At 52.9% G+C, this 15,236-nt stretch overlaps 1 protein-coding gene and 1 long non-coding RNA gene across 3 annotated transcripts in view; one reads left to right on the forward strand and one right to left on the reverse strand.

Annotated features, from left to right (window-relative positions):
* Positions 1-2,777: 2,777 nt before the first annotated feature.
* The window catches only part of CASTOR2 (cytosolic arginine sensor for mTORC1 subunit 2), a 54,369-nt gene continuing 41,910 nt past the window's right edge, over positions 2,778-15,236 (forward strand). Inside the window, exon 1 of the mRNA XM_061401842.1 lies at positions 2,778-2,955. Coding sequence (XP_061257826.1) covers positions 2,843-2,955 — 113 coding nt within the window. The 5' untranslated portion in view covers positions 2,778-2,842. The remainder of the gene's footprint in view (positions 2,956-15,236) is intronic.
* On the reverse strand, positions 3,482-11,370 carry LOC133238581 (uncharacterized). Of its 2 annotated transcripts, XR_009733572.1 has the most exons (4): positions 11,065-11,370; positions 7,426-7,735; positions 5,601-5,714; positions 3,482-5,278 (listed from the first exon to the last, which is right to left on the reverse strand). It is a non-coding gene; the product is annotated as an uncharacterized LOC133238581 (long non-coding RNA). The 2 variants fall into 2 exon arrangements; XR_009733571.1 differs by having other exon boundaries at positions 3,482-5,714.

Raw genomic sequence — 15,236 nt, forward strand, 5'->3', positions numbered from 1 at the left:
TTCACAGCGTCATGGACTCAGGGGAGCAACCCAGCGGGCAAGCGTCAATGCACAGGAGTTACCAAGTGCGTGTACTACCAAGCTAAGACCTTATTGGCCAAAGAAAGTCACAAGGCCAAAATCAATGTGGGATACCTTACCACGAGACAAGATGTCACTGGCAGCCAGCGCTGTAAAAACACACTACAGGAAGGAACACCAGGTGGGCCTCCACATATTTTAGGATTGGGCGGGAAAGAAACCAAAGAGGGAAAAACCAGGAGAACCAAGAAAGAACCAGAAGGGTGCAAAGCTAAAGGAGCAAGAGAGAAGTGAATTCCACAAGCATGTGCAGAGCCAAGACAGGAATGACCTTGAGAGTGAATGTCTCACCCTAGCCCCAGCCTGAAACCATCCTCTCGATCTGACAACCTAGAGGTGTGCTGCTGCTGCTAAGTCGCTTCAGTCGTGTTAGACTCTGTGCGACCCCATAGACGGCAGCCCATCAGGCTCCCCCGTCCCTAGGATTCTCCAGGCAAGAACACTGGAGTGGGTTGCCATTTGGTCAGTTTCCTCAAATTCCCAACAATCATTTCAGGTGTCAGTGTCCCAAAACTTAAGCACCAAATACAGCTCAGTGAAAGCAATTCTGTAAATCCAACCAGTATGCTCTAAATTTTCAAACTTCACTACAGCCTGGCTTAATTCACTAGAAAGCCCAGGGTTTTCAAATGGTTTTTGACCCAAGTCACAGAGAAATACCTTTGCATCAAGATCCAGTGCATGTATGCTCACAGATGCACATCTAGGCCAGCGTGCACACATGTACACATGTGGCCAAGATGACAGTTTCCTGAAACATAGGAAAGATCACAGTAATAGACCACCTGTTCTATGTGCAAAGTTTTGTCTCATTTTCTATTCAATTTTCTTTTCGAATACTAGTCATGCCCTGCTAAATTGATTTCACCACCCACTCATGGATCATAAATTACAGATTAAAAAACACTGACCAAGGCCATCCAGAGCAGAAGTCTGAAAACTGACCAAATCCTGCCTTTGTTTGGTTTCACCTCTTGGGTTGCTTTCATTTGTTTTAAGAATTTTAGGCCTTCAGTCAAGCCTCCCTTCCGCTGTACCATTTCCCAACTGTCTGATAGCCAACTGCTTTATTCACCTTCACACTTGCCTGGCCCCTGAATGCATTTCTGTTTGGGCCTTCTAAGCCTCTCCGTGCTAAAGGAAGAGATGTATACATTTATACATCCCATGAATATTGAATACATGTCTCTCACCTGCCAGCCACATTTCAGGCACTGGGAATACAGCAAGAGGACAAAACCCACTGCCTTCACAGAGCTGAGATTCTAGAAGAGGGAGACAGACAACCAAAACAAAAAAGAATATTCTTCATTAGATGCAGATAAATTCTTGAGTGAAAGTAAAGTGGGAATGGGGTCAAGATGCTTTAACAGCCACCAGATTGCAGGCTTCGAGCCCCTTTGTGGAAACAAGGTAGCCCATCTGTCCCCCCACCTCAGAGAGGTGGGTTGAGGAATGGAGGTAGGGGATGGTCAGAATCTTCCCCAAAAAGAAAGTTCCCAGACAGCCCCAGCAGGTAAACCTAATCCATCATGCCCCCAAAATACTCTGCCCAAGAGCAAAGCACCAGTAACTTTAACCTAGAAAATTTCAAAATTCCAATAAGCCATTAAGGGGGAGCCGTGGTAGGACATTAGTCGCGGACATGCCGGCCCTGGGGTGGGAAGCCCTTGGGGGTGTATTTCAGACTTTTCCCTCATTCGCAGCCCCCTCACCCTCTGTCCCGCAGGATAAACGGCCACCTCATTAGTTCTGCACACATGACCCTCTCGACCTGGCTCCTGGTGACTGCGCCTGCCTTATCTCTGGCCTCTTCTCCCTCACATTTTCCGCTCCAGCAAAGCCAAACACGGATCCGTGGGGGCTTTCACGCTTCTGTGCCTCTGGACACGCTGTTCCTTCTGCCTGGAAGGCCGCCGGCCGCCTCCATCCCCGCATGCCCCTCCCCCTCCTTAGCGAGCTCCAGTTCATCCTTCAGAACCCAGCCTGGATGTCCCCTCCTCCAGGAAACTCCCCTGAAGCCCCATCTCCGTCCCGAGCACACACCGCCCCCCGCCCCGCTTTATTTATTTTGCTTTGCTTCTCTGCACTGTAATTACCGGTTTCTCCAAATTTCTCCCCTCCCAAACTCGGGCCTCCTCAAGAGCGGGAGTTCTGTGGGCCACTCGCTTTGCACCCAAAAGCGACAAGTCCCGAGCTCGGAGGGACAGAGCTTCCACTCCAGCCCAAGCCGGCTCCAAAGGCCCCCGTTTCTGCCCTCCGCCTCCCCGTGAGCCCGCGGGGATCCGCGCTCCAGCATTTTCCACCCGCCCCTCAGGCCACCCCCAGCCCCGCCGCCTTCCCCAGCACCGGGCCGGCCCCTAGCACTGCCGCCCGCCCCCTTGACATCACCAGCCGCCGGCGCCCGGGCCACGGGACTACAAGTCCCGACACGCCCCGCGGCGGGCGCGCATGCCCAGCGGGCCGGCGTTTGAGTGGCAAGTTGTTTGTTACAGCGAACACCAGCTGCTCTCCGCGCCGGGCGCCGCGCGCCGCTGCTCCGCCAGCGCTGCCGCCCTCGCCCGCCGCCTGCCCGCCGCCCGCGGCCCCCCTCGCGGCTCGGCGGGCCTCCCACTTTGTCCGCCCCAGCCCGCCCGGCGCCGAGCTCCGGGTTCCCCCGGCCGGCTGCCCGCGGCGCTCCGGTGCCGGCTGGGCGCGCGCAGGGGGGCGGGGGCCGCGGCTCGCCCCCCGCGGATGAGCCGCCGCGGAGCGCGGGCGGACGATGGAACTCCACATCCTGGAGCACCGGCTGCAAGTTGCCAGCGTCGCCAAGGAGAGTATCCCGCTCTTTACCTACGGCCTGATCAAACTTGCCTTCCTGTCCTCTAAGACCAGGTGAGCGCGCGGGGACGCGGCGCCGGCCGGGGAGAGACAAAGAGGCGCACCCGGGCGGCTGTCCTCGCCGCCGCGGCTCGGAAAACAACTTCGAGCCCCGGGGAGCGCCCCCGCCCCGCCCCCGCCGCATCGCTTGTCTTGTGTTTGACAAAGCCACCCGATCTGCCCTCCAACTGGGTCCTTCCACCCCGAGCCACCCACCCCACCCCCCAACGCACACACACAAGAGGCACCCCTGCCGCTGTCTCCCCCCATCTCAGCCCCCTTCCCATCCTCTCCCCTAGATCCAGAGGGCCAAGCAGGCAGCTGTGACGAATCCGTTAATGAATGAATGAACGAACGAATGAATGAATGAAAAACAGGTGTGGACTCGCGGCGGTGTTAAAAAAAAAACAACTAAGCCCCCCCCCCCGCCCCATCCCCCAATCCCTCCGTTGGGCCGGCCCCCGTCGTCAGGGCGGGGGAAGGGATTCTGCTGAGCGCGGCTACCCAGAGCAGAAAAATCATAAAATCATTAGTGGGTGTTTATCTCAAGGTGCCTGCGACGATTGCGGACGGCGCCGGAGGCTGGGGGAGGGGAGGAGAGGGGAGGGGGCCTGCGGGTGAGGGTCGCTGTGGTTCTTTCTCTTGGGGTCCGGGAAGGTGGGGGACGGCGGCGGGCGGGGGGGCTGTTTTGCCGAACCGTGGAAGGGGGAGGAGCGGGCGTGTTTACGGCTCTGCCTTGAGGCTGGGCTTGGATGCTGCAGGGGGAAAAATAGTTGAAGGCCTTGGGAGGTTGAAAAAAAAAAACCCAAGTTGGATTTTTCCCACTGCCGGTCAGGGTCTGACTTTGTGAGCCCCGGTCGGGCTTGGATTAGGATGATGTTTTTTTAAGGAGCCGGAGTGTGAGTGCTAGCTAGCCGCTGTAACTTAAATCCCTTGTTTGTCCACCATTGTGACTGTTTAAAGGGATGAAGTTGTTGCTGGCTAGGCTTTTCGGGGGTTGAGACGGAGGTAGTTCTTCTCTGCAAAATGAATGAATAAATTACAGATCAAGGTTAACTTAAAATGACGGGAGCCCCTAGGCTACCCCCTTGGACGCAAGCTCAGGGGGAGCTCCCGGGATGTGGGGGGAAAATTCAATCCGAGCCTCTTATCTGCCTGTTAAAGTTCTTGCCTGGAAATCTCACTTTGATGTGTGTGTGTGAGCCGGCAGCTCAGTCCCGCCATTGTTTGCGAGATGGAGCAGAGAGCCAGTGGCATCTTGTTTACTTTCTTCTCTGGCTGCCCGGCTGCCTGGTGGGGTATGGAGGGTTGAATGCTCACCTTCCCTGGGCCCTGGCTCCTTTGATTGCAAAGGTAATTATTAAACAGGTCATTTGAAAACAAAAGCCACCAGCTCAGATTCTGAACCTCTCCTCCCACCTTCTGGCCCCCCACCCCAGCCTCCTCCCACTCTTGATACCCACCCCTCCTGCACCTACCTGCCCTCTGCTCCCCACCCCCAGCCTGTCTTGAAATTCCAAGGCTGGAGGTAAGAGAGAGAGGCCTTGTTTTTCCAACCCTTGGCCGTCAGCCCCAGGCAGCCCCCCTGGCTGATTTCTCGGCTACCATTCAAAAGACCAGGATGATGACTCAGGCTGCTGCTGTGCGGGGGCCTGGGTGCTGGCAGGAGGGGGCATTTGGGGGCTTCTTAGAAAGGCAGCCAAGGGCCACTCCCTCTGTCCCCATTCCATTTGTGGGGGATTGGCCCCCACTCCAGGGTCCAGTTTGGAGGTCTCATAGATAGGCCTGTCCTGGGGGTGAGCCCCTGCCGACCTGTCTGGACCAGAGAAACCCCACCGATCAGTAGGTCCCGCTTCTCCCTCTCCTGCAAGAAGCCCAGGTGATCAGTCCAGTCTCAAGATGACTCAGAGGTCAAAGGTCATCTCCCTGTCTCCAGGATCTGGCTCTAGAAGGTGCTGAGCACATTTGTCCAATGGCCAGAGGCCTGCCTCCCAGGCAGGGCCAGGTTGCTGACTTCAGGTTGTGACGAGCCCCTTCATTGCCCCTGTGACCGTGGCAAGGTCCATCTCCTTCTCTGATTCTCACTTTGTCCATCTGTAATGAAGATAGCACGGCCCGGCCCCGTAGGTTTCACAGAGCTGCTGTGGGTGTAGCGTGGAATGATTGTGGAAATTGGCTTTTCTGCACGTAGAAGGGGGAGCAGGGTGTGGATGTGTTATTGGAGCAATTTTCAACAGTCAGTCATCCAGGTAGAACTTTTGGTCCTTTTTTGATTCATCCATCAGTATCTGCCCCCAAGTGGTGGCCCAGAGCCTTGTCATATTTGTCACTGTGTTGCCTGTTAACAAGTTTTCGGTCACTCCCTGAAGGGGCAAACCCTTGGCGTGGCATTTGAGACCCTTTGGGATCTGAATCCAGAATTCTCATCTTGAGTTAGACATTTTCTGGCACAACTGTGTGACCCACAATTTACTTCCACTCACACCTCCCTGCTTTAGTTCCCTCTTTTTCTGTCTCTCTTTCTCTGCCTGAAACCCCCTCCTCCCACCAGTAAATTCCTGTTGAACCCTCAAGATCTAGTGTTATCACCCAAAACTTTCCTGAACCCCGCTTCCCTCCACCCCCAGCAGACTTAGTCACTTCCTCCCGCTCATGTCTACCTGGGTGGAGGCTTGGGAGGGATGTGGCATCAATAGATGCCCACTCCCTGTGGGGGTGCAGCTGGGTTCAAGAGATGCTGAGATCCCTGCCTCTTCCTCTTCAAAGCCCCAAGCCTGGTGAGAGAGAAAGAAGAGGCCATCACAGCAGAGAGGGGAGTGTCTAGGGCCTAGCAGCTGGATCTGGGGGATGACCTGAGAGAGCCTGGAGGACTTCCTGAAGGAGGTGGCACTGCATCTTAGGGCATTAAAGTGGGAATTAGCCAGATCCTGGTTCAGGATCCTGCATATACCACAGTACAGCTCTTCGAATTGGGGCTTCCCAGGTGGCTCAGGGGTAAAGAATCCGCCTCCCAGTGCAGGGTGGTTTCAATCCTTGGTTTGGAAAGATCCCCTGGAGGAGGAAATGGCAACCCCCTCCAGTATTTTTGCCCAGATAGTCCCAGGAAGAGAGGAGCCTGGCGGGCTGCAGTCCATGGCATCGCAAAGAGTCAGACACAACTGAGCGACTGAGCACACGACTCTCTGAATTAGGTTTTACACCTGCTTTGCAAGGAAGGAGTCTGAGGCTCAGATGTTAAGTGACTCATTCAAGGTTACACTGTCAGTGTAGAGCCTGAATTTGAATCAGCATCTTTCTGGCTCAAGTTCAGAAATCTGCTATTACAGGTTCAGTGACACCTATATTCAACAGTTTTATCCAGCCCATATATTTGCAGCATACTGTCCTAAAGCTTTAGGAACATGCCTTCCACCCTGCCTAATCTTCCGCTAGGAATGCTTGTCCCTCATCACCCCCCATCCAGATGTTCTACTTCCTCACTGTAACCATCACCTCTCAAGTTTTGTCCATAGGAGCATATCGTTTGCTTGTCTTACTCTCCCACCACCTAGTTTATAAACCTTACTTTCAGGAAGTTTTTTGTGCATCTTTTTATCTTTTTCTTCTCTCCCACCCCGCTGCCGGTACCAGAGAAACCAGAACTACGCTTGCCAATGTAGGAGATGTGAGAGACGTGGGTTTGATCCCTAGGTTGGGAAGATCCCCTCAAGGAGGGCACAGCAACCCACTCCAGTATCCTTACCTGGAGAATCCCCATGAACAGAGGAGCCTGGTGGGCTACAGTTCATGGGGTCGCAAAGAGTCGGACACAACTAAAGCGACTTAGCACTGTTGTTTGTACCGTGTGTTCCTAAGCGGTGAAGACACCGGGTTTGGAGAAGTAAAGCAGCCTGCTCAAGGTCACAGAAGAAACAGAATTGGGATTTGAACCAGGTCCTTTCTCCGCTGTGCTTAGCACTCTGCTTTGTAGGCACTTAGTAACTGCTTACTTGATGGATGTCCGGCTCGTGCAGAGTGACCCAGATTCCAGCCGGAGTCTTTTCTGAGAGCCTTAAGGGCTGGAAGAGGCTCGGCAGACTGAATCACACCTGGAGAAACAAGGCCCAGTGCCCCTGCCCTGACTGTCAGGGCAGCATCTGAGTGTGGCTGGAAAAGGGGGCAGAAGGCAGGCTGAGTACATTTATTCTAGGCCCACGGCTGGAGGGGGAGACCTGAGGTGAGCCAAATCATGGCTGACCAGAGAGCTTTCCTTCAGCCTTGTGATAGCCTGAGGTTCTGTAGCCTGGCTGAGGGCCCACTGGAAAGCCCACCACACCATTCCAGTCTCATCTCGTATGGCTCCCAGCCACACAGATTATTTGCATGGATACACACACCCTGTGGTGTCTCTAGCCTCAGGCCTTTCTTTCTCAGCCTGGAATGCTGCTCTTTGCCCTACCCGCTTTGTCCCCTTACTTGTTCTTTTAGACCCCGTATTAGCCTCACCTCCGCTAGGAAGTCTTCCTTGACGCACAGCTGAGCTCAAATCCTTCCTCTGGTATGGTGGGCTTAATCCCAAGAAGATATAATGTGACCAACCATGGAATATAGTTGGGATCCTTTGGGCTGCAAATAAGCTGGCGCAAACAATAAGAAGTATGAACTTTGTGCCATGAAGTCATGAATTGCGCTGTTTGAGGGCTGGTAACTTAAAGGCTTGATGTCATCAAGGGCCCAGTCTTTCTCTTTGGCTCTGTGGAATGGCTGGGGCACCTCCAGGCAATATGGGCAGTCATGGGAAGGAGTGGCGAGGATCCTGGGGACAGAAAAGGCTGTTGCCTTGAGAAGTCTATGAGAAAACCTTTCTGGGATCACATTCCCCTCATACACAGACTTCCTCATCTCATTGGTCAGAACCAGGCACGTAAGTATATCTCCACCAATCACAGGCACAGGAAATGAGACCATCACAAGCCAATCAGGATGCACCACTGCAGCTGGGGACACCTGGCTAGAGTCTTGGGGCCATCTGGAGATGGAGCTCCTCGGGGACCCCCATTTGCTCTCTGCAACCACAGAAGGCAAAACTGGCAATAATCAATAAGTGTATGATGAAAACAACGACAACAATAATAGCCGATGCTTATAAAGCACTTAGTACACTTCAGGCACTATATCTGTTAGTTCATTTAATTCTCACACAACCCTCAAAAGTTGAAGCAGGATTGTCCCCACTTTTCAGATGAGGAGACTGAGAACCTTGAGTGCCCAGGGACACACCCAAGTGGTAGAACTGGGATTTGAACCCAGAAAATCTTGGATGGCATCATCGACCTGACTCATATGAGTTTGAGCAAACTCCAGGAGACGGTGAAGGACGGAGGCTTGGTGAGCTGCAGTCCAAAGGGTCACAAAGAGTCAGGCATGACTGAGCGACTGAACAACAATCTGGTTGTGGAACCTATCCTGAGACTTCTCAGCCAGGTCTAAAATCACACTGGTTTGGACATACCCCCTCCTGGGGGCCGCTGAGCAGAGGTGTCACTGAGAGGCCATGACAATGAAGCTGGGGCAGGGGCAAGATCATTATCCTGAAATGCAAGTTGGGGGTGGGGGCACAGGAAGCTGCAGCATCCTCTTTTTGCCCATGAGATGCTCGTATCTAGAAAGTCCATCTCTTTTGATTGGCAAGAAAAAGCACCTAAGCGATACGCAGTAAGCCCGTGCTCACAGAAACCCACACTGCCCGCCTGGGCCGGATCTGCTGTCTGTTAAGTCTCAGGTTTGGTTTGGCCCGCAATCATTCATCCACGGTGCTGCCTCTGGGAAATCTTGCCAGTGAGCCATCGTGAGCACTGAAGACTTAAGAGGCATTTACAGGAGAAAAGCTCAAAATTGCAAACAGTCCACTGTTTCCGAGGGTGTTGGGCTGAGGCCACTGTTTGATCACTTTAGGGAAAGACAGATGAGCAGGGGAGTGAGGGCCTGGGGCCTGGCGCCTCGGGTGGAATCTCAGCACCCCTTCATCCTGGCGGTGTGACCTGGGGCGCGATGTTTGACCTCTCTGTGCGCGCCGTTTCTAAATCAGAATAGTGTTCATGCCCCCCGCCTAGGTTGTTGTGGGGACTTTGACAAACCGTGACAAGCACTTCACATAGAGCCTGGGGTCCACTGCGGACCCCAGTGTTAACTGAGAAAATGCTCTTTAAGCTAGCCGTTGAGAGTCTGTGGAGGCAGAGTTTGAAAAGCCCAGGGTTAGGGGACTTGTTAAGGCTCCTTAACGCACACACAAAGCTGTGTGTGCATTAAAGAGCCTTCAGCTATGACAAACCTGGACAGTGTATTAAAAAGCAAAGACATGACCTTGCTGACAAAGGTCCGTCTAGTCAAAGCTATGGTCTTTTCCACTAGTCACGTACAGATGTGAGAGTTGAACCAGAAAGAAGGCAGAGCGCCGAAGAATTGATGCTTTCAAACTGTGGTGTTGGAGAAGACTCTTGAGAGTCCCTTGGACTGCACGGAGATCCAACCAGTCCATCCTAAAGGAAATCAGTCCTGAATATTCATTGGAAGGACTGATGCTGCAGCTGAAGCTCCAATACTTTGGCCACCTGATGCAAAGAACTGACTCGTTAGAAAAGACCCTGGTGCTGGGAAAGATTCAAGGCAGGAGGAGAAGAGGCTGACAGAGGATAAGATGGCTGGATGGCATCACTGATTCAATGGACATGAACTTGGGCAAACTCCGGGATATAGTGAGGGACAGGGAAGCCTGGCATGCTGCAGTCCATGGGGTCACAAAGAGTTGGACACGACTTAGCGACAAAACAGTGCACATACAGTCACACTCTGCTATAGGAGGTGGAGAGTCTGTCACTGCCCTCCAGGAACCTCGCTGAGGACACCAGGCGTTCAGGGTCTCTGAGTGTGACAGCCAAAATGCTGTAGCATCACAGTTGTCGTTCAGTTGCTAACTCGTGTCTGATTCTTTGCGACCCCGTGGACTGTAGCTCACCAGGCTCCTCTGTCCATGGGATTCTCCAGGCAAGAATACTGGAGTGGGTTGCCATTTCTTTCCCCAGGGGAATCTTCCTGTGTCTCCTGCATTGGCAGGCGGATTCTTTACCACCGAGCCACCTGGGAAGCCTGTAGCATCCCAAGCTACAAGCAGTTAAAGCTTCCTAGAAGAGATGGACGTGTGAACTGAGTCTGAATGGAATGGGGAGATGTCAGGAGGTGGAGGTGCTGGGGACGAAGGAAAACAGGCTGGGCCGTGAGCAGGCGTGGGTAGACACAGATGGAGAGAGTGGGGGAGCGCAGAGCCAATCCTCACGCCTGTCTGGAGTATCCATGGCCTGTCGCTGCCCCAAAGAAAGACACAGGCTCAGCACCAGCTCCGAAGCCCAAGGTATGGGAAGTACAAAGTTATCCTTGGCCTGCCCTACATCCACCTGCTTAGTGAGGTCCACACCTCTTCCTGTTCATATCCCCCCTAAATTATCCAAACCACTTTCCCACCAGTCCCATCTGCCCCCAGGGCAGTGCAGATGGTTGGCACAGCCAGAGCCCTCTGGGCAGGAAGAACCAAAGCCTGGAGGCTGGAAAGAGAAAGGTGGGTGCAGGCCAGGACTTGTGGCTGTGTGACCACAGCTTGAGACTGGTGTAAATTGATCTGTTTTGCTCATGCAGAAACCCTGCAGTGTGCACTTGCTGTGCGCAGGGCCCTGTGGGAGGCACAAAAGGAGCTCCGGTCCAGTGGAAAGAAAAGGTGTGTTCTCTGCCAAAGACAGAGGGTGACAGGCCCAAAGACCCAGAAGGAGGTGATGGCTGCTATTGCGGGGGCTGAGTGGAGCCCTGTGACCCCACCAGAGGCTGGTGCTGGGGTGGATGTCATGATTCACTGTGAATCCCTGATTTTATCTGTGCCTTGCTCAAAACAGTCCCTTCTCACCTTGTCCCCAGATCCTGGTTCATGCTCCTTATCTGGCATTGCAAATATTCTTTGATCTGACTTCTTCTGTCCTCTCTGGCTTTGCTCCCTGTCTCCACCTCATATGCCCTAGTTTTAGAGTAACTGTGGTAGTTTTTAAATATCCCAGATTCTTTGACAATGTTCCCTTGAAAAGCTAGCTAAAGCTCCCTTACCTGTACGTGTAGGGTCTGGATTAGTGACTTTCTTCTAATGAGCAGAAGGGACAGAAGTGATCCTGTGATGCTTCTGAGGCATCAAAATGGTAGCTTCTGCCTGGCATGGCTTTGCTCTGCCTCTGCCTTCCACTTGCACTGTGGGAATCCAGCTGCCATGTTGTCAGGACGCTCAAGCATCCCTGCAGAGAGGCCCATAGTGGAGTGGTGCTGAGACCTCCCAGCAGCTGCCAGCCTGGGAGTCACTTTGACCTTAAATCCTCCTGCCCCTAGGCAGGCCTTCTGGTGACCACAGCCCCAGCCTGCACGTGGGCTGTGACCTCATAAGAGACCCTCAGCCAGAAGTACCTATTTGAGCCAGACATACCTGCCTAGCCCGTAGAAACTGTGAAAGCTACACCAGTTTGTTGTCTCAAGTGACTAGGTTTTCAGGCAATTTGTCATGCAGTGGGTAACTGATAGAGTGACTATGTAATTTATCATCTAAATGGGGACACTTCTGAGAATAACAAGGAGCACTAAAAATAATTACCCCAGACAACAGGGCAAACCAGAATGTGTGATCACCCTAGCTGGCTTTCATCTGGCCAGACAGCTCTCAAAGCCGCCTGGGGCTGGGTGAGTGACTTTCTAGAATCACCTGTGCCTCAGGCCGTGGGGGGAGGGCTTATCTCCCCCTGTGCTGGCCCCAGGTGCGGTCCAGGCCTCAGGACCAGAGCTTCAGCGCACTGACTCATCTTCTGTTGCAAAGCCCTGAGCTTGCACGTGTTGGCAAAGGATTTTCTTGTAACAGACCTCTGATTTGAGGAACTAGCCCTGAATGAACCAGCCTCGTCCCACCTGCGCTGGTTGTCCAAGACCCGGTGCTGCTTCTTAACCACCATGAACATCTCCCCCAGCTGCCAGTCCCCCAAAACCTTATTCCTTGCCTTAAAGGTAACATCCTCTTTGTGACCCCATGGACTGTAGCCTGCCCTGCACAATTCCATGGAATTTTCCAGGCAAGAATACTGGAGTGGGTTGCCATTTCCTACTCCAGGGGATCTTCCCAACCCAGGGATTGAACCTGTGTCTCTTACATCCCCTGCATTGCAGGCGGATTCTTCACCACTGAGCCACCAGGGAAGCCAGCACACATATAGTGGACTTATAGTCCTTTCCTTATAATGGACACACTCACACCTCTAAGGCCTGGCCTTAAAAGCTTGGGGTTTTCTTGCCCACCCATATTCATGGCAGCGTTATTCATAATAGCCAAAAGGTGGGAGCCACCTAAGTGCTCATCAACAGATGCACGGATAAGCAAAATGTGGTCTCTACAGATAATAAAATATCACCCAGACTTAAAAAGGAATTGTGACACATGCTACAACATGGATGAGCCTTAAGGACATTGTGCCAAGTGAAATAAGGCATTCTCCGAAAGACAAATACCGTGTGATTCTACTTGCATGAAGTACCCAGAGAAGTCAAATTCGTAGAGACAGAAAGTTGAGTGGTGGTTGCCAGAGGCTGGTGAGGGCGGGTGAGTGGGGAGTTGTTATTCAGTGGGTATAGAGTTTCAGTTTTGCAGGATGAAGAGTTCTGGAGATCGGTTACACAACAATATGAACGCACTTAACTACTGAAAAGTCAGCTTTAAAATGATCAAGGTGATAAATTTGATAGGATGTATGTTTTACGAAAATTTGGGCACTGGGTGGGAGAGATAGCGAGGTGAGTGTGCAGAATCAAAGGGCAGTGTGGTGGGTGAGCAGATGGCGGTGCGCCAGGGCAGCGTGGGCGGCAGAGTCAGACCGAGGGGAAGTGCTGGCACCCAGCGAAACAGCTGCTTAGAGCACGTCATGCATGAACTCACTTAATCCTCACAACAACCCTTAGCACGTAGGTACAGTTACTGGCCCCATTTTACAGATGGGGAAATTGAGGCACGGAGGGTTCATGCCTCGCCCAAGATCACAAAACCAACTAGTGAAGAGCAGTTTTTTTTTTTTAATAGCTTTATTGAGATAAAATTCACATAAAATACCATACAACTCACCCTCTTTAAGTTTATAACACAGTAGCTTCTTGGGTGGGCTTTCCTGATGGTCCATTGGTAAAGACTCTGCCTGCCAGTGTAGAAGGGCCAATCCCTGGGTCAGGAAGATCCCCCTGGAGAAGGAAGTGGCAACCCACTCCAGTCTTCCTGCCTGGGAAATCCCATGGACAGAGGAGCCTGGCAGGCTCCAGTCCATGGGTTCGCAAAAGAGTCGGAGGTGACTTAGCGACTAAACAGCAACACGACAAGCGGCTCGTGTATTCAGAGTTGTGCAACTGTTGCCACCGTCTTAATCCCAGAACTCGTCCATTGTCGCCCCAAAAGAAACCGTACCCCTTAAGCAGACATCCCCAGCCCCTGGCAGGACTAATCCACTTCCTGTGTCTAGGGATTTGTCTTCTCTGGATGTCTCATACCAATGGAATCATCATACGGTATGTGGTTCTTTGTATCTGGCTTCTTTCACTGAGTATCAGTCGTATTTTTAAGGTTCATCTGTGTTGTAGCCTGTATGTCAATTCACCGTTCCTTTTTACTGTAGAACAATATTCCATCGTATGGATGGACCACATCTTGTTCATTCATCCATCGATGTATATTTGGATGGTTTCCCCATTTTTGTTATTATGAAGATTGCCGCGGTGAACGTCTGTGTGTAGATGTTGGTGTGAATATGTGTCTGCATCTCTCTTGGGTAGATCCTTGGAGTAGGAATGGCGCGTCAAGCAGTAACTCTTGTGTTTAACGTTTTCAAGACCCGCCAGGCTGTTTTTCAGGGTGGCTGCACTGTTTAAAATACCTGAGAAGTAGGGCTTTGAACCCAGGGCCTCTGGCTGCAGAGCCCATGTTTGTAAACCACCATATTAGTTTTGCCTGGGTAGGAGCCTGGAGTCTCCTTCCGGTCAGATGACCCCAGCCTGGACTCAGGTTCTCTGTGCACGAACAGGATTATGGGGCAAGAATAACCCAGATCAAGCACCTGGCCACAGCAGGCTCCGCCCATGGTCCTCCTGGGACCAAGCTCACCAGAAGTTGGTGTCACCTAAGTGGGCGCATCTCTAAGGATGTGTCATATGGAGGTTCCCGTGGCTCTTGGGCTCTTTGGAGACCACTGCCAGATACCTTCCATGTCTCACCTGTCTGGAATGGGTGGTTGCTGAAGTGGTGGGCTCCAAGAGGCTCGGGGGGCGCTGGGGTGGCCATACCTAGGGGCCCTGGGGAAGGGTCAGGGGAAGGCAGGCTCCCCAGCCGACCCAGCCTAGGCTGTGGCCATTTGACCTAAGCTGAAGCTGCCGGGAGCTGAACAGTCCCGGGAGGTGGGGAGGGAGAGGCGATCCGGTCAGGCTTCTCTCCTCCTGCACCGGCCGGGACCCTGGACGGGAACAAGGTGCATTCTCTGAAGGTAGGGTTCATTTCCCTCCAAGGCGGACCTCCTGGGCGCTCCCCTGGACTTTCCTCCCCACCCTCAGTGCCAGCCTCTCCCCACCTCACGATGCATTCCCTTTCTTGGGCAGAAAAGGCAGGGGGTGGAAAGGTGTTCTCCAAGTTCAGTCTTTTTCCTTCAGAGTTCAAAGGAGTTCAAAAGTCACTGAGGCGGTGACTGATAGAGTGGATTTAGAACAAGCAAAGCTTAGCCTCAGAGATCTTTCTTGAGCGCCTACTACGTGCCAGGCCGTGGTAGGGTTTCCATCCTTTTCCCTCCCCAGCCCACAGGGGAGACAGCAGCCTATTACTCACCCCCAGTCACGCAGCGGACACCTAGCAGACGGGGGTTCAGGCCTGTGCTAAGGCCCATTTCTCAGGGCATGTGCATACGTGGAAGAGTTAAGAAAACGTGTATTTAATTCAAAGTCCACCTCTTACCAGGGCTTCCCTGGTGGCTCAGTGGTAAAGAATCTACCTGCCAATGCAGGAGGCGTGGGTTTGATCCCTGGGTTGGGAAAATCCCCTGGAGTAAGAAATGGCAACCCACTCCAATTTTCTCGCCTGGGAAATCCCATGGACAGAGGAGCCTTGTGGGCTACGGCCCATGGGCTTGCAAAGAGCCAGGCACGACTTAGAGACTAAACCACCACCACCACCGCCACTCGCCAGCTCTGTGACCTTGGGCAGATTCTTGAGAGCCTCAAAG

This window comes from Bos javanicus, chromosome 25 (assembly GCF_032452875.1).
Source record: "Bos javanicus breed banteng chromosome 25, ARS-OSU_banteng_1.0, whole genome shotgun sequence".
NCBI classification, from domain to species: domain Eukaryota; kingdom Metazoa; phylum Chordata; class Mammalia; order Artiodactyla; family Bovidae; genus Bos; species Bos javanicus.